Raw genomic sequence first — 18,399 nt, 5'->3', positions numbered from 1 at the left:
AATCCTTTAAGGGTTTGCTGTTATAGTAGGTGAAAGTGGCAGTTATCATATTACCAAGGTGGTTCTCTAGTAGAATTTAAGAAGAAAAAATAAAATCTCTTAATTTTTGAGAAACCAGATGATCTTTTAAAGTGATCTGTAATCAGAACATTTTAATTAAAGAAATTTAAAACCATTATTTTGGCCTATTAGACTTTGCCGGCTCTGGCTAGTCACTGAGATTTGCCCAGTTTTTTTTTTTTTTTTTTTTTGCGGTACGCGGACCTCCCACTGTTGTGGCCTCTCCTGTTGCGAAGCAAGAACCCGTGTCCCCTGCATCGGCAGACGGACTCTCAACCACTGCGCCACCAGGGAAGCCCTTTTCTTTCTTTTTTAAGGTCAGTGGCTTGGCTCCTTAATAACTGCAAAGTTATGAACTACGTGGGAAACCTACTGATTTTCAGAAAAATTCTGGGATCTGTTAGAATCCCCAACAGTCTATAAGAGCCTAACATGAAGGTTAAATTGTCAAGTTGCCTGTCTGGATTTCCAGATGTCTGGATAGATACCCTTATATAGTTGTGTCATCTGAAGGTCATAGGGAGTATAGAAATGTGGAGACACTGATGGAAATGTGATCATTATCACACACTATTTCCAGGAGGTAAATTTCATGCTGATAAATGGTATAGGCAGTGATGGGTGTTTTGCCTTCAGCCTCTTGTAAAATATTTGCGTCTTTAATACATTTTCAGATGTCATAGAAAGAACCAGCAATGCAAGTGGTTCTACCATGACTATAGTTCCTCAGTACAGTGTAGAAGAAGACAATTTAAACAATTTTTACTCCTTCCGAGAACCAGTTGGAAGTGTGGATTGTATTCGAGTCTTTCAGAAAAACATGGCAGACTTCTTAATTCATTTTGCAGAGTACTCAATGAAGGATTTTTGCCACTGCTTAATAAGAGTTTTCTGACCTGTACCTAGGATCATTTGTCATCTAAAGAGGCTCCTGTCCTTAAATAATTATTTTTGAAGAACCCTTTTAAAATCTTAGGAGAGGGGCTTCCCTGGTGGCTCAGTGGTTGAGAATCTGCCTGCCAATGCAGGGGACACAGGTTCGAGCCCTGGTCTGGGAAGATCCCACATGCCGCGGAGCAACTAGGCCCATGAGCCACAACTACTGAGCCTGTGCGTCTGGAGCCTGTGCTCCGCAACAAGAGAGGCCACCATAGTGAGAGGCCCGCGCACCATAATGAAGAGTGGCCCCTGCTTGCCACAACTAGAGAAAGCCCTCACACAGAAACAAAGACCCAACACAGCCAAAAAATAAAAAAATATAAAAATAAATAAATAAATTTAAAATAAAAAATAAATAAAAGTATTCTAGGGCACATGTATTAAAAAAAAAATCTTAGGAGAATGCAAAGAGATCATAAGCTGTTCTTCTAGGAAATAACCTGGTTGGGCAAATTTATGCCAAGTCTTGTAAGTCTGATTAAGTTGAATTGTCCTTTGTTTGGCTTTTTCTTTTAGTTGATAATTCAGGAGAAGTATCACATGAACAAGAGGCCTTTAGGAATTTTCAGGGCTAAATATTCCCATGCAGATTGTTTATTTATTGCTGACTTCAAGGCCTCTACCTTGTGGCTGCCTGCTAATCCCTCTAAGGTGGAGAATGCAGACTGAACAGTGCCATGTCCCACTCAAGAGGACTCTCAGACTCTCTGACTTGCACCAACCCAAAGAATCCATCAGATTCTGTTAGTCTTTCTTGGCTTCTGTGCATTCCACTTCCTTCAGCCATTCCTGCTGTGGGGCTGCAACATGGAATGTGGAAAGAGCATAGGTTTTAGACCCTGTCTTCAAATCTACCTACACAATTTATTAGCTCTGTGATAATGAACAAATTACGAAGTTTCTGCCTCAGTAAAATGGGGATAATAAGACTGGTCTCTCTTGGATTGTTGTGAGGATTAAAGACTATGTAGGTAAAGTTTATAACATAATTCCTTAATCCCCGTATCCTTCCAAACCACTCAGGTGTAGACCCCAGACCTAAATCATATAATACTTTTCTTTGCTCCTGCATCCTGGCTGCTAGGTGCGGCCACTAGAAATCCATGGTCCCTGATCTCAGCTCTCACCTCAGTGCTGCCCAACAGTTCTTTTGTGTGATTTTAGCCAGCTTTCTTCCTGTCCTATGCAGAGGTCAGATATCGGTGGCCCAGAAGTTGTTTCTATAGACATTTTTTTTTTGCAGTACGCAGGCCTCTCACTGCTGTGGCCTCTCCTGTTGCAGAGCACAGGCTCCGGACGCGCAGGCTCAGTGGCCATGGCTCACGGGCCCAGCCGCTCCGCGGCATGTGGGTTCCTCCCAGACTGGGGCACGAACCCATGTCCCCTGCATTGGCAGGCGGACTCTCAACCATTGCGCCACCAGGGAAGCCCCTATAGACATTATTTGTTTGGCCTTGAGATAGTTTTTCAAATGTTGGGATTGGTTGTGAGGATTTAAAAACTAGGAGATTTCAAATAACAGTTAAAATGTTTAGGTTCTTTTGGAGAATTAGATTGTCTGAAAAGCTGGCATGCCATGGTAGTAATTGGTTTCTCCCTTGAGACCGGCCTGTCTCCTGTCTGCCACATTGTTCACCACACCCCGTGGACTTGTGCTGGCCCGTTAGACTCAGTGTATACTGCTTGCTTGGTCTTTGTGGGCATTCACTTTTTGGTCTTGTCCTGTGGGCTCTCCGCTTTTTTTGTTTGTTTGTTTTTAAGTATTTATTTAGTTATTTAGCTTGCGCCGGGTCTTAGTTGAGGCGTGCGGGATCTTCGTTGCAGTATGCATGCGGGATCTAGTTCCCCGACCAGGGATCAAACCCGGGCCCCCTGCATTAGGGGCGCAGAGTCTTACCCACTGGACCACCAGGGAAGTCCCTGGGCTCTCCGTTTTTATTTTATTTATTTATTTATTTATTTTAACTTATTTTTTTCCTCCATTTTTGAAATTCCTCAGATGTGGCCCCTTCTCTCCATACACAAAGCCTTCATCATCTCTAACCTGGAGTACTGGGTTAGTGTCCTAACACATCTTCTTGTCTCTAGTATTGTCCCTCTTGAGTCTGTCTTCACAGTGTTATCAGATTTATCTTTCTAAACTTCAAGTTGAATCGCATCACTCTGGTTTCAAATTCTTCATTGCCTTTCCCACTTGGTGCGCAATAAACTCCTTAGCATGATGTTGTAGTTCTACATGATCTGGCTAGTATCTCTCCAGCCACTTAACTTCTCTGTGCCTCAGTTTCCTCCTGTGGAACATGGGAGAAAAAATACTTCTTACCTGTAGGGTTATAGTGAAGATCAAGTAAAAAGTGCATATAAAGGCCTTGGCACAATACTCAGCATTTAGTAAGTGCTTAATAAATATTAGCTATTAGTGTTATGATGATACCATGTTTTTGTTCTGTTTTGTTTTTCTGGACCTAAGCCTTCGTATTTGCTGTCTCTTCTACCCTGAATGTCTTTACTCCTATTCTTCCCTTGATTGCAACTCATCCTTCATGACTCAGCTCCTGTGTCACCTCCTCCACGATACACTCTGTGACCCTCCATAATCCCATGGCACAGACGCACTCTCCACACTGCAGCGAAGTTGTCTCATTTCTTATTCTTCTCCTATTTATACTCTTAAGCCCTTCGAAGATGGGAACCATCTTCCACATCCTATTTCTCCAGTGACCAGTGCAGATCCAGGCATCTTAAATGTTTGACAAATTAATGAATGATCAATATCATTCATGGCAGAAGATACTTGGTTAATATTACTGCTGTTACTCTTAGGGAATTTAGATGTGCCATAAAACCTTTTTTATTAACCCATCATTTCAAATTTGTCTATCAGTGGTAACTATTCTTTCGTTATGTTTTTCTTCACAAAACTGAAATAACTTTATTTCTGACCATAAGTGATACATGCCTTTGTAGAAAAAAAAATTATAAAGAAATCTCACTACTCAGAAATAACTAGTGTTATTAAAGTGCTTTAAATATATAGGTTTATATGTATACTATTCAATTTTCATATTTAAAATCTCATCTATAATTGAATCTTGTTTTACAAACAGCATTAGAACGTCCAGTTTAATATAATGAATCCACTATTTTTGTGTTCTACATTTCAAGTAGCTTCCTGTCTTAGGTCATGAAATGTGCCTTCTGCCAAGACAACCATGTACTCTAGAAAAGAAGCCTGAGACCCGGTCTGTCATATTACTGTGTCAAGCCCTTGCTTTATATGCGACCGTTCACTTACCAATATATGCCGCTTCGTCTGTGCTTACAGGCCATTCTGTAGGAATGGAGCGGTTTAAATTTGGAAAACTAGAGGCAACAACCTGGAAGACAGGAATTATCATTTGTGGAAGCCAAAGATGTCTTTTTTAGGAGTAATTTCTTGTTTATCCCCCTGCCTTCCCCCACCCCTTGTAGCCATTGACATAATCCACATAAAATCTGCAGGAATAGCTCTGCCAGATTTTTCCTCCAAGCACGCCTTCTTTTCCTTCACTCCTTGTGTCAGGTGCTCCATTTCCAGTCTCCACCCCTCCCCCCAACCGTGTGTCAAGATTTGTTTTAAACAGGAAATGTGTTCTTATATATCTTTCTCCTTTTTGTATATTCTTTCAGTAATTATCCACTTCCATTTTCCCTTTCTAGGAAACGATACTGATCTACATTCTATACAGTGAACTTTTGCTAATAAACCCACTTTATATCAACTATATCAACTGTGTGAAATTTGCTGTATTTGGGTTTCACCTTCTAATCTAATTCCTGTCTTTGGGAATGGTTGGACCATAGTGATCATAACACACTGTCTTTTTTTTTTTTTTGATAAATTTATTTATGTTATTTATTTGGCTGCGTTGGGTCTTCTTTGCTGTGCACGGGCTTTCTGTAGTTGCGGCGAGCGGAGGCTACTCTTCTTTGCGATGCATGGGCTTCTCATTGTGGTTTCTCTCGTTGCAGAGCACGAGCTCTAGGCGCACGGACTTCAGTAGTTGTGGCACGTGGGCTTCAGTAGTGTGGCTCGCGGGCTCTAGAGCGCAGGCTCAGTAGTTGTGGCGCACGAGCTTAGTTGCTCTGCGGCATGTGGGATTTTTCCGGACCAGGGCTCGAACCTGTGTCCCCTGCATTGGCAGGCAGATTCTTAACCACTGCGCCACCAGGGAAGCCCTAGACTGTCTTTTATAGACAGTGTTTCTTTCCATTTCTCCAATTTCTATAAGTTCTCTTCCCGAGTATTATTTGCTGCCTGTTCTTACTTACTTTTTACTTTTAGATTACAGATTCTGCTGGCCATATTCTGTACTCCAAGGAGGATGCAACCAAGGGGAAATTTGCCTTTACCACTGAAGATTATGACATGTTCGAAGTGTGTTTTGAGAGCAAGGGTAAGTAAATCAGAGTATTTTCCCTGAATTAAGCATCATCTTCTAAGCAGGTTAGAGCGTGAACTTTCTCTCTTGGTCTGGGCAAGAAGAGGAAATGAAAACTACATTTGCTGGAGTGCACACACATATAAGTGAAAGTTGGCGAATTGGTAGAGTTCTTCATGTGCAGGAGTAGGCATTTCTTGAATCCTGTGATATACTTGGCTTGAATGATAGAGTTGAATTTGGTATAGATGCTAGAAAATAGTGCATTTATATGCTAGTGACATGTTTTCTTTGGGATTAGAAGTAGGGTCTGTCTGACAAATAATGTATCATCAGAAGCAGTTTCGATCTCCAGGGCACTTGCTATTTCCTAGTCCTGATAACTTGCTGTGGCTTCTTCTGTGCATCTCAAGGCCAAGAGTCCTTAGTAACTTTTAGGCTGATTGATTACCTGATGGCTTCTGTGCTCAGTGGTTGGGGACTTTTTCACTCCCTATTCTTCAGCTTCAAGGACACCAGACTCTAAAAGCTGTATGCATTTATACCTGTTATATTACTTGGGACCCTTTGGGGCTGCAGGACACAAAAACGTAACTCAAACTGGCTTAAAGAGGAAGAAGAGAAAGACCATGTGACTCTCTCAACAGGGAAGTCTACAGTGTGGTACTGACTTCAGGTAGGGCTGTATCTTGGGGTTTTAACGGTATCATTGGAACCTTACATTGTTTTTAGTGCTTCCTCTTTTTGCCTCCATTTGACTTTATTCTCAGGCTTTCTCCGTATGGTAGCAAAAGGACTCCTGGCAATTTTACATTTATAGAATATTCAGAACATACGATCCTAGAAGAAAAGCAGGCACCTTTGCCAACACCTCCAACATATTCCCAGGAATAGCAAAAGAACCAGCTGCTTTTAACAGTTAACCAGAAATTGACCCCTGATCTAAAGTGGGTCAGTTTAGCCTAAAAGCTAAGGGAGTTTGCCTGAAGTAAATGGAATAATAGATTAAGAATAGAAAATTAAAAGACTGTAATAGTGATTTCATGACTGATAACCCTTCTCCCTGCCCCCACCCCTACCAGTTCCAGGATGTCTCAACAGTATTCCAGACATTTCTACATGGTTGTGCTATTCTTACCTCAAAACTCAGACATCTAAGACTGTATTCATGACCTACTCTTTCAAATTAGTTCCCCTCACTCATCAGTATTAACACCATCCTTCCAGTTACTTGGGCTCACATATTTTAAATTACATACTTTTGTCTTTTCCAGTCTGTCATCAAGTTATGCTGATACTTCTTTCAAAATACCTCCTGTATCTGCCACCACACAGATCTGAACTCTAATCTTTCAAATCATGGATCATGTCATTAGCCTTCTAACTGATATCCCTGCTTTTAATATATCCAAATACTGCCACCAGATTTATCTCCTAAAACACATCTTTCATTATGTCAGTCCTTTTTCAAAAGCTTTCCCTTCTTTGTAGTGGCAGTAATATTCCTGTTCTATAGAATGAAACACAGAATCATGAAATTTTCAAGCTAGAAGGGATTTTAGGCATCATGGCTTTTAATAGTCTTTATACTCTTGCTCCATCCAACCTTATCTTCCTCTGCCCATCAGGCCCCAGTCATTCTGGTTTGCTCTGCCTTCTAAACATGTCACATTTATTCATTTGTTGGAATGCTCTCTTCCGATATGAACATAGGTTTACCTTTAGTTTTGGGATTTTTTTGTTTTTCTTTTTTAATATTTATTTATTTGTTTGTTTCAGCTGTGCCAAGTCTTAGTTGCCCCACGTGGGATCTTTGTTGCGGCGTGTTAATTGTGGCATGCAGACTTCTTAGTTGCAGCATGTGGACTCTTAGGTGCAGCATGCATGTGGGACCTAGTTCCCCTACCAGGGATCGAACCCAGGCCCCCTGCATTGGGAGTGTGGAGTCTTACCCACTGGACCAAAGGGAAGTCCCTACCTTTAGTTCTTTTAGAATGCATCCCTCAGCCGTTCTAGTCTGCTTGATATCTCAATCAATTGATTGATTCATCCATCACTGTTCTAGGTGTTGGGGATATAGCAGTGAATAAAACAGAAGTCTCTGTTCTCAGTGGAGCTTACATTTTCATTGGAGCAAGCAAACAATAGACAGATATAAGTCAAACGGGGGCTTCTCTGGTGGCGCAGTGGTTAAGAATCCATCTGCCAATGCGGGAGACACAGGTTCGATCCCTGGTCCAGGAAGCTCCCACATGCCGCGGAGCAACTAAGCCTGTGCGCCACAACTACTGAGCCTGTGCTCTAGAGCCCGCGAGCCACAACTGCTGAAGCCTGTGCGCCTAGAGCCCATGCTCCGCAATAAGAGAAGCCTTGCACACCACAACAAAGAGTAGCCCCCGCTTGCCGCAACTAGAGAAAAGCCCGCGTGCAGCAACAAAGACCCAGTGCAGCCATAAATTTATTTATTTATTAAAAAAAAATAAGTCAGATGGTAATGAGGGCTTTGGAGAGAAAGCAAACACCTTAAGATGCTGAGCATGTCTCAGAAACAGCAAGGAGGTCAGTGTGGCTTCCTCTGAATAGTGCATCACTTACTGATTGGATTGTTTATTTAAGTATTTGAATATATATATATCTCACACACACAGCCTTGTGTTGTTTAAGTGTCTCGTGTATATATCTTACATTCCCAATTTTGTACTCTTTGAAGGCAGAGATTATCTTTTGTTCTGAATTTCTTATATGCTGATGCTGTGCATGTAAATGCCTAGGAACTAGTTCAAAAATGTGTGTGTATATATGTATAAATGTATGTGTACACACACACGTTATAGCCAGCATTCAATTTCTAGTTTCATTTGTGTTTATTCAGCTGTTTATTCTGATGTGAAGACCTGATACCTTGTAGTCTTTGGAGCACCTTTAAAAGACTGTCTATTTGTCAGGCAGAGAGAAATTTTAAAGGGTGTTTTTACAAAGGAGACCCTTTATGGCCATGATGTCAATTAAGGGGCTGGGCTGGCTGTTCTGTGCAAGAAATTGTATGGTCTGGACTCAGATGGTCTGTGGTTTTGTGGTTTCATTCGTCTTTGAATAATGCTAAAGCTGTGCTGTGGCAAACAGAGATAGCGAGAAGAGTCTGTTAGGAAGAGAATATTTTGATCATTCCGACCAGGCGGAGCTGTGAGCTGCTTGGATTTCACAACTTTTTAAGTGAGGAAGGAGAAGCAAATATTTGCATTGAATCTCTTACAGGCAGTGCTGTGATCAGGATTGCACATTAGATTTGGGAGAAGATACCTCTCTGGGTGTCACTTTTTGTTTTGCTTTCTTTTGTTTTGGAAACCTAATTGGTTTAATGCTCAGAAGGTATCTGTGACTTGGCTTAGTTTCTTTCTTTTTCTTTTTTTTTTAAATAAATGTATTTATTTATTTTTGGCTGCGTTGGGTTTCCATTGCTGCATGCGGGCTTTCTCTAGTTGCAGCAGGCGGGGGCTACCCTTTATTGCATGTGCAGACTTCTCATTGCGGTGGCTTCTCTTTGTTGCGGAGCATGGGCTCTAGGCATGCGGGCTTCAGTAGTCGGGGCGCACGGGCTGAGTTGCTCTGCGGCATGTGGGATCTTCCCGGACCAGGGCTCGAACCGGTGTCCCCTGCATTGGCAGGTGGATTCTTAACCACTGTGCCACCAGGAAAGTCCTTGGCTTAGTTTCTTGATCCTACCTATTCAGTCTTATAAGCTTTCAAATTGATCTTTCTAGTCTATCCAAAAGAACTTCTTTACTGTCTTTTAAACATGCCACAATCCTTTCAATAGCTGTCTTTGTTCATGTGTTCCCTTCTGTCCAGATACTTTGTCTGCCGTCAGGTGCTACCTCTCAAGTGAAGCCTGTCCACAACTAATCTCTTCCCTCTTCTAACCTTTGCTCCATAGCTGGGATTGTCTGAACCGTTTTTGTTTTTTCCTTCAAGTTTTATATGCTTTGCATTTTTACTGTAGCTGGTATGCATATTTATGTCTTAGATGCCCATAGAATTATTTGAAGGCAGAGATTGCAATCTCTGTTCTAGCGCCTTGTGAGTTCTTAATGAGTAGTTTTTGAATTGACGTTTCAGAAAATCTCCAGTGTTTCTCAGGGTACAGTACCACTCTCTATGGCTTATGGTCTCAGGAACCATGATACTTAACTGGCAGTATTTCCCAAAACTCCTAATTTCATGCAGGCAGTTTTTAATTATACAAGTAATCAGGTGAATTCCAGGAGATTGAGACTGAGCAGTTTTCTGGGCCTCTTTTGAATCTTGCCCTTTCTCCTATTTGATGATGTAAGAATAGAATTCCTTTTTTTTTTTTTTTTTGCGGTACGTGGGCCTCTCACTGTTGTGGCCTCTCCCATTGCAGAGCACAGGCTCCGGACGCGCAGGCTCAGCGGCCATGCCTCACAGGCCCAGCCGCTCCGCGGCATGTGGGATCTTCCCGGACCGGCGCAGTGGACTCTCAACCACTGCGCCACCAGGGAAGCCTGAGTAGAATTCCTTTTGATCAAGCTGAATCAGATTATCTTTTCTAATATGAACATTGCTCTGTTGGTCCTACTATCCCAAATAGACTTTTCTGTTTGTAAGAAGTATCCCTGAGAATTTTACTCTTACTGTTAAGTTTCTTCTTGGGCTCTTCTAAAGGCTTTGTGGGAATAGTCCCATAACACTTTGTTTACCTATTGAAATGGCCTTACATCGACCAAAATGTTTGAAATAAGTGGAATAGTAGACAAATCCTGTGTACTTTTCAGTACTCATATTTGTATTAAGTAAATTCAAGCTTAGCGTATACCGAGTAATCCTTCTCTCAGAATTTCACAGGTCAGCCTTTTCAGATGTGGAATGTGCCTTTTCAGCCTAAGTTGGTGCCCTCTACCTATTGGTCTATATGCCACTCAGTTGTATGCTGTTGTGACTTTCATTTCCTAATCCAGTGAGCCTGTGTGTTTTCTCTTCCCCTGTTCTGTTCCTCTGTAGTACCAGCTGCAGTATCTTGTGTCCTGCTCCCTCAGAGATGTTTGCCAGCAGCATGTTCTTGTCACTTTCTGGCACCCCACACAGATAGAGGCTTTGTCTGGAATGCTTGTGATTTTTAGCCAGAGCCAGGAATTTTCTGCAGCTGAGTAGGGGGAGGAGTTGCCGCTGTTTCCCTCTATTGAGAGGGTAGGGCTTAGGGAGAGGGAGGGTGGGTGGGTGATTTCCCGGAATTTTAAACATTCCGCACAATGAATCCTTTGATTTCTTTCTCAGGAACAGGGCGGATACCTGACCAACTCGTGATCCTAGACATGAAGCATGGAGTGGAGGCGAAAAATTACGAAGAGGTATGTCCTGCTGTAACAGCCAGTAGAGGCAGTAGCTTGCTGTTCTGTGAGGTTTCTGTGACCTAGTCAGGCCAACAGGCTGTGCTTTGCCCAGGAGGCTGTGGTTTTCTCAGCAGTCATGTGATAACCAGCTTGATATAAAAAGTTATGTTAACAGCCTTGAACAATAATTCTGGCTGTGCTGTCAGCCAAATGACTGGACCAACTGTCCTATAGAAATGTTGGTGTGATAAAACCCAAGCATATGCCATTAGTGCTCTTGAGACGTCTGAAACCAGATATATATTTATAATTTTTAAAAGCTGGAATTCATTTATGTTAATGTTCAAGGTTAAGAAAAGTGATTTTTAAAAAAATTCCTATGGCTTTTATTCCCCGACTGACAGCTATGTATATAGCTAGGGCATAGATTCAGTGCCGTTTTAGACTTGAACAGTTGTGCTGTCTTTGAGAAACACAATAATCAAAAGTAGCTTTTAGTTAAAATAATTTCAAAGAGAGAGCAAGATGGAAGAAAAAACTGCAAGAGACTAGCAGTTTTGCTGACAGGAAGTATTGTAGAGAACAAAAATAGGCATTTATTTGGGTGGTAGGGAGGTGGAAGTGTGCATAGAATTAGGGGAAGGGAGACCAAGCCCTTTTAATCTCAATTATTGTGAGAGACTCTGGGGGCAGCACAAAATGGTTCTTCAAATGAAGAGCACCTTTGAAAAACCACAAGAACTATTTAAGACTGGAGGATTGATCTTTACAGAAAGATAAGAGTGTTTGTACCGAGATCAGTCTTTTTACAGCAGTACCTGAAGGCATGAAGAAGAGGTGGGGTACAGGAAATGTAAATGGCTTTTGAAGAATGTAAACTGAATAAACAAAAGAAAGTTGTTTTAAGTGATTTAAGAGAATTTTCTAGGAATGTTGGAGCAGGAGAAGTTATTCTATCTTTGGTCAGAACTTGGAAGGGAAATATCCTAAAATGGAAGATTGGAAGCGACTGGCTGGTTCTACGACAGGAAGTAGTACTACAATGATTGCAGCTCTCCAGGTCTTTCCTCTTTTTTCCTAGTTCATGTGTGTGTTCAACTGAACAAAACTAGACTGAGTTATTTGTAGGGAATAAACAGGAGCAAGTGATGCAGTTGCGAATGGAAGACAGTTCCTAGTGGAGACTTTGATTTGCTTGTTTCTGTCTCCAGGCTAGTTTAAGTAAAAGAAATAAAGCAAGAGCTTCTTTGTTTGATGAACTTAAGAGTAAACTGAAAAATCCAAGAATCCTAATTATATCTAAATAAGATCATGTAAGTTAAAGCACTGTTGTACGGCATAAAACACTAAGAAAAATGTTGTATTATCATGAGGTAGAAGAATAGGTAAAATGATTTTCAGTTTTTGAGTACTGCTGCTATATTCTCAACCTCAGACTGCATATTAGACATAGCTTGTTTTTCTCTAAAACAGATGGTATTATTGTGAGTTTACATATAGAATGATGTGGACGTCACTAGCGTATGGCATTTTACTTTTTTATTATTTTTTTAATATATCTTTATTGGAGTATAGCTGCTCCACAATACTGCGCTAGCCTCTGTCACACAACAAATTGAATCAGCCACGTGCATGCATACATCCCCACGTCCCCACCCTCTTGAGCCTCCCTCCCACCCTCCCTATTCCACCCCTCTAGGTCATCACAAAGCACCGAGCTGATCTCCTGTGCTATGCAACTGCTTCCCACTAGCTATTTTACATTCGGTAGTGTATATATGTTGATGCTACTCTCACTTCGCCCCAGCTTCCCCCTCCACCCCATGTCCTCAAGTCCATTCTCTATGTCTACGTCTTTATTCCTGCCCTGCCACTAGGTTCATTAGTACCATTTTTTTTTAGATTCCCTATACATGTGTTAGCATATGGTATTTGTTTTTCTCTTTCTGATTTACTTCACTCTGTATGACAGACTCTAGGTCCATCCACCTCACTACAAATAACTCAATTTCGTTTCTTTTTATGGCTGAGTAATATTCCATTGTATATGTGTGCCACATCTTCTTTATCCATTCATCTGTCAATGCACATTTAGATTGCTTCCATGTCCTGGCTATTGTAAATAGTGCTGCAACGAACATTGTGGTACATGTCTCTTTTTGAATTATGTTTTTCTTAGTATATGCCCAGTAGTGGGATTGCTGGGCCATATGGTAGTTCTATTTTTAGTTTTTTAAAAAACCTCCATACTGTTTGCCATAGTGGTTGTATCAATTTACATTCCCACCAACAGTGCAGGAGGGTTCCCTTTTTACCACACCCTTTCCAGCGTTTATTGTTTGTAGATTTTTTGATGCTGGCCATTCTGACTGTTATGAGGTGATACCCCATTGTAGTTTTGATTTGCATTTCTCTAATAGTGATGTTGAGCATCTTTTCATGTGCCTCTTGGCCATCTGTATGTCTTCTTTGGTGAAATGTCTATTTAGGTCTTCCACCCATTTCTTTTTCTTTTTTTTTTTTTAAGCAGAGGTCTTCTTAGAAGCCCATATCATTTAAATTTATTTATTTATTTATTTATGGCTGTGTTGGGTCTTCGTTTCTGTGTGAGGGCTTTCTATAGTTGTGGCAAGCAGGGGCCACTCTTCATCGCGGTGTGCGGGCCTCTCACTATCGCGGCCTTTCTTGTTGCGGAGCACAGGCTCCAGACGTGCAGGCTCAGTAATTGTGGCTCATGGGCCCAGTTGCTCTGCGGCATGCGGAATCTTCCCGGACCAGGGCCTGAACCCGTGTCCCCTGCATTGGCAGGCAGATTCTCAACCACTGCGCCACCAGGGAAGCCCCTTCCACCCATTTTTTAATTTGATTGTTTGTTTTTTTGATATTGAGCTCCATGAGCTATTTGTATATTTCGGAGATTAATCCTTTGTCCCTTGTTTCATTTGCACATATTTTCTGCCATTCTGAGGGTTGTCTTTTCGTCTTGTTTATGGTTTCCTTTGCTGTGCAAAAGCTTTTAAGTTTCATTAGGTCCCATTTGTTTATTTTTATTTTTATTTGCATTACTCTAGGAGGTGGGTCAAAAAAAGACCTTGCTGTGGTTTATGTCAAAGAGTGTTCTTCCTATGTTTTCCTCTAGGAGTTTTATAGTGTCTGGTCTTACTTTTAGGTCTTTAATCCATTTTGAGATTATTTTTGTGTATGGTGTTAGGTAGTGTTCTAAATTCATTCTTTTACATGTAGCTGTCCAGTTTTCCCAGCACCAGTTATCGAAGAGGCTGTCTTTTCTCTATTGTATGTTCTTGCTTCCTTTGTTGTAAATTAGGTGGCCATATGTGCGTGGGTTTATCTCTGGGCTTTCTATCTTGTACCATTGATCTATATTTCTGTTTTCATGCCAGTACCATACTGTCTTTCTTTTTTTAATTTATTTTTTTATACAGCAGGTTCTTATTAGTTACCTATTTTATACATATTAGTGTATGTATGTCAATCCCAATCTCCCAATTCATCACACCACCACCACCACCACCACCCCCGCCACTTTCCCCACTTGGTGTCCATACGTTTGTTCTCTATATCTGTGTCTCTATTTCTGCCCTGAAAACCGGTTCATACTGTCTTGAATACTGTAGCTTTGTAGTATAGTTTGAAGTTGGGGAGCCTGATTCCTCTAGCTCCGTTTTTCTTTCTCAAGATTGCTTTAGCTATTTGGGGTCTTGTGTGTTTCCATATGAATTGTAAAAATTTTTTTCTAATTCTGTGAAGAATGCCATTGGTAATTTGATAGGGATTGTATTGAATCTGTAGGTTGCTTTGAGTAGTATAGTCATTTCCACAATACTGAGTCTTCCAATCCAGGAACATTGTATATCTCTCCATCTGTTTATGTCATCTTTGATTGCTTTCATCAGTGTTTTTTAGTTTTCTGAGTACACGTCTTTTACCTCCTTAGATAGGTTTATTGCTAGGTATTTTATTCTTTTTGTTGTGATGGTAAATGGGATTGTTTCCTTAATTTCTCTTTCTGATTTTTTGTTGTTAGTGTATAGGAATGCAAGAGATTTCTGAGCATTAATTTTGTATCCTGCAACCTTACCAAATTCATTGATTAGTTCTAATAGTTTTCTGGTGGTATCTTTAGGATTTTCTACGTATAGTATCATGTCATCTGCAAATAGTGACAGTTTTACTTCTTCTTTTCCAATCTGTATTCCTTTTATTTCTTTTTCTTCTATGATTGCCGTGGCTAGGATTTCCAAAACTATGTTGAATAAGAGTGGCTAGAGTCGACACCCTTGTCTTGTTACTGATCTTAGTGGAAATGCTTTCAGCTTTTCACCATTGAGTATGATGTTTGCTGTGGGTTTGTCATATAAGGCCTTTATTATGTTGAGGTAGGTTCCCTCTATGCCCATTTTCTGGAGAGTTTTTATCATAAGTGGGTGTTTAATTTTGTCAAAAGCTTTTTCTGCATCTATTGAGATGATCATATGGTTTTTATTCCTCAGTTTGTTAATGTGGTGTATCACATTGATTTGTGTATATTGAAGAATCTTTGCATCCCTGGGATAAATCCCACTCGATCATGGTGTATGATCCTTTTGATATGTTGTTGGATTCCGTTTGCTAGTATTTTGTTCAGGAACTTTGCATCTCTGTTCATCAGTGATACTGGTCTCCAATTTTCTTTTTTTGTGGTATCATTTTCTGGTTTTGGTATCAGGGTGATGGTGGCTTCGTAGAATGGATTTGGGAGTGTTCCTCCCTCTGCAATTTTTTGGAAGAGTTTGAGAAGGATTGGTGTTAGCTCTTCTCTAAATGTTCGGTAGGGTTTGCCTGTGAAGCCATCTGGTCCTGGACTTTTGTTTGTTGGAAGATTTTAAATTACAGTTTCAATTGGGAGATTGGGATTGACATGTATACACTGATGTGTATAAAATGGATGACTAATAAGAAAAAATAAATAAATAAACAACAACAACAACAAATTACAGTTTCAATTTCATTGCTTGTGATAGGTCTGTTTATATTTTCTAATTCTTTCTGGTTCAGTCTTGGAAAATTTTACCTTTCCAAGAATTTGTCCATTTCTTCGTGGTTGTCCGTTTTATTGGCATTGTTGTTTGTAGTAGTCTCTTATAATCCTTTGTATTTCTGCGGTGTTGGTTGTGATTTCTCCTTTTTCATTTCTAATTTTATTGATTTGCGTCCTCTCCCTTTTTTTCTTGATGAGTCTGGCTAACGGTTTATCAATTTTGCTTATCTTCTCAAAGAACCAGCTTTTAGTTTTATTGATCTTTGCTATTGTTTTCTTCGTTTCTATTTCATTTATTTCTGCTCTGATCTTTATGATTTCTTTCCTTCTACTGACTTCAGGTTTTCTTTGTTCTTCTTTCTCTAGTTGCTTTAGGTGTAGGGTTAGATTGTTTATTTGCAATTTCTCTTGTTTCTTGAGGTGAGATTGAATTGCTATAAACTTCCCTCTTAGAACTGCTTTTGCTGCATCCCATAGGTTTTGGGTTGTCGTGTTTTCATTGTCATTTGTTTCTATGTACTTTTTGATCTCTTCTGTGATCTCTTGGTTATTTAGTAGTGCACTGTTTAGCCTCCATGTATTTGTGGGGTTTTTTTTTTTTTTTTTGGCTGCATTGGGTCTTTGTTGCTGCGTGCAGTCTTTCTCTAGTTGCAGCGAGCAGGGGCTACTCTTCGTTGCGGTGTGCGGGCTTCTCATTGTGGTGGCTTCTCTCGTTGCAGAGCACGGGCAGGCTTCAGTAGTTGTGGCATGAGGGCTCAGTAGTTGTGGTTCGCGGACTCTAGAGCACAGGCTCAGTAGTTGTAGCACACAGGCTTAATTGCTCCACGGCATGTGGGATCTTCCTGGACCAGGGCTTGAACCCATGTCCCCTGCATTGGCGGGTGGATTCTTAAACTGTGCTACCAGGAAGTCCCTGTATTTGTGTTTTTTACAGTTTTTTTCCTGTAATTGATTTCCAGTCTCATGGCATTGTGGTCAGAAAAGATGCTTGATACTATTTCAGTTTTCTTAAATTTTCCGAGGCTTGATTTGTGACCCAAGATGTGATCTATCCTGGAGAATATTCTGTGTGCACTTGAGAAGAAAGTGTATTCTGCCACTTTTGGGTGGAATGTTCTATGAATATCAATTAAATCTATCTGGTCTGTTGTGTCATTTAAAGCTTGTGTTTCCTTATTTATTTTCTGCTTGGATGATCTGTCCATTGGTATAAGTGGGGTGTTAAAGTCCCCTGCTATCATTGTGTTACTGTCAGTTTCCCCTTTCATGGTTGTTAGCATTTGCCTTATATATGGAGGTGCTCCTATGTTGGGTGCATAAACATTTATAATTGTTATATCTTCTTCTTGGATTGATCCCTTGATCATTATGTAGTGTCCTTCCTTATCTCTTGTAACAGTCTTTATTTTAAAGTCTATTTTATCTGATACGAGTATTGCTACTCCAGCTTTCTTTTGATTTCCATGGAATATCTTTTTCCACCCCTTCATTTTCAGTCTGTATGTGTCCCTAGGTCTGAAGTGAGTCTCTTGTAGACAGCATATATATGGGTCTTGTGTTTGTATCCATTTGGCCAGTCTGTGTCTTTTGGTTGAGGCATTTAATCCATTTACATTCAAGGTTATTATTGATATGTATATTTCTATTACCATTTTCCTAATTGTTTTGGGTTTGTTTGGTTTGTTTTTGTGGGTCTTTTTCTTCTCTGTGTTTCCCGCCTAGAGAAGTTTCTTTAGCATTTGTTGTAAAGCTGGTTTGGTGATGCTGAATTCTCTTAGCTTTTGCTTGTCTGAAAAGCTTTTGATTTCTCTGTAGAATCTGAATGAGATCCTTGCTGGATAGAGTAATCTTGGTTGTAGGTTTTTCTCTTTCATCACTTTAAGTATATCCTGCCACTCCCTTCTGGCCTGCAGAGTTTCTGCTGAAAAGTCAGCTGATAACCTTATGGGGTGTCCTTTGTATGTTATTTTTTGCTTTTCCCTCGCTGCTTTTAATATTTTTTCTTTGAATTTAATTTTTGTTAGCTTGATTAATATGTGTCTTTGTCTCTTTCTCCTGGGGTTTATCCTGGATGGGACTCTCTGTGCTTCCTGGACTTGGTGACTAGTTCCTTTCCCATTTTAGGGAAGTTTTGCACTATAATCTCTTCAGATATTTTCTCAGACCCTTTCTTTTTCTCTTCTTCTGGGACCCCTATAATTCAAATGTTGGTGCGTTTAGTGTTGTCCCAGAGGTCTGTGAGATTGTCTTCAGTTCTTTTCATTCTTTTTTCTTTATTCTGCCCCTCGGCAGTTATTTCCATGATTATGTCTTCCAGCTCACTTATTCGTTCTTCTGCCTCAGTTATTGATTCCTTCTACTGTATTTTTCATTTCAGTTATTGTGTTGTTCTTCTCTGTTTGTTCTTTAGTTCTTCTAGGTCTTTGTTAAACATTTCTTGTATTTTCTCAATCCGTGCTTCCATCCTATTTCCAAGACTCTGGATCATCTTTACTATAATTACTCTGAATTCTTTTTCAGGCAGATTGCCTGTTTCCTCTTCATTTATTTGATCTTTTAGGCTTCTACCTTGATCATTCATCTGTGACATATT

The 18,399-nt window shown here is 40.4% G+C and overlaps 1 protein-coding gene across 2 annotated transcripts in view; it reads left to right on the top strand.

Annotated features, from left to right (window-relative positions):
• The window catches only part of TMED10 (transmembrane p24 trafficking protein 10), a 44,133-nt gene that overhangs the window by 13,553 nt on the left and 12,181 nt on the right, over window positions 1–18,399 (top strand). Inside the window, exons 2-4 of one of the 2 annotated variants that reach the window (XM_089907977.1) lie at window positions 5,324–5,435; window positions 10,713–10,786; window positions 11,697–11,828. In XM_089907977.1, the coding sequence (XP_089764103.1) occupies window positions 5,324–5,435; window positions 10,713–10,786; window positions 11,697–11,828 (318 nt within the window). The remainder of the gene's footprint in view (window positions 1–5,323; window positions 5,436–10,712; window positions 10,787–11,696; window positions 11,829–18,399) is intronic. The other variant, XM_022576520.3, reaches the window with a different exon arrangement.

Source organism: Delphinapterus leucas, chromosome 2 (genome assembly GCF_059928025.1).
Source record: "Delphinapterus leucas isolate spDelLeu-1000000601 "Yukka" chromosome 2, BTC_Dleu_Yukka2, whole genome shotgun sequence".
In the NCBI taxonomy this organism is placed as follows: Eukaryota; Metazoa; Chordata; class Mammalia; order Artiodactyla; family Monodontidae; genus Delphinapterus; species Delphinapterus leucas.
The sequence above is the reverse complement of the archived record's forward strand: the minus strand, read 5'-3'. Positions and strand labels throughout refer to the sequence as shown.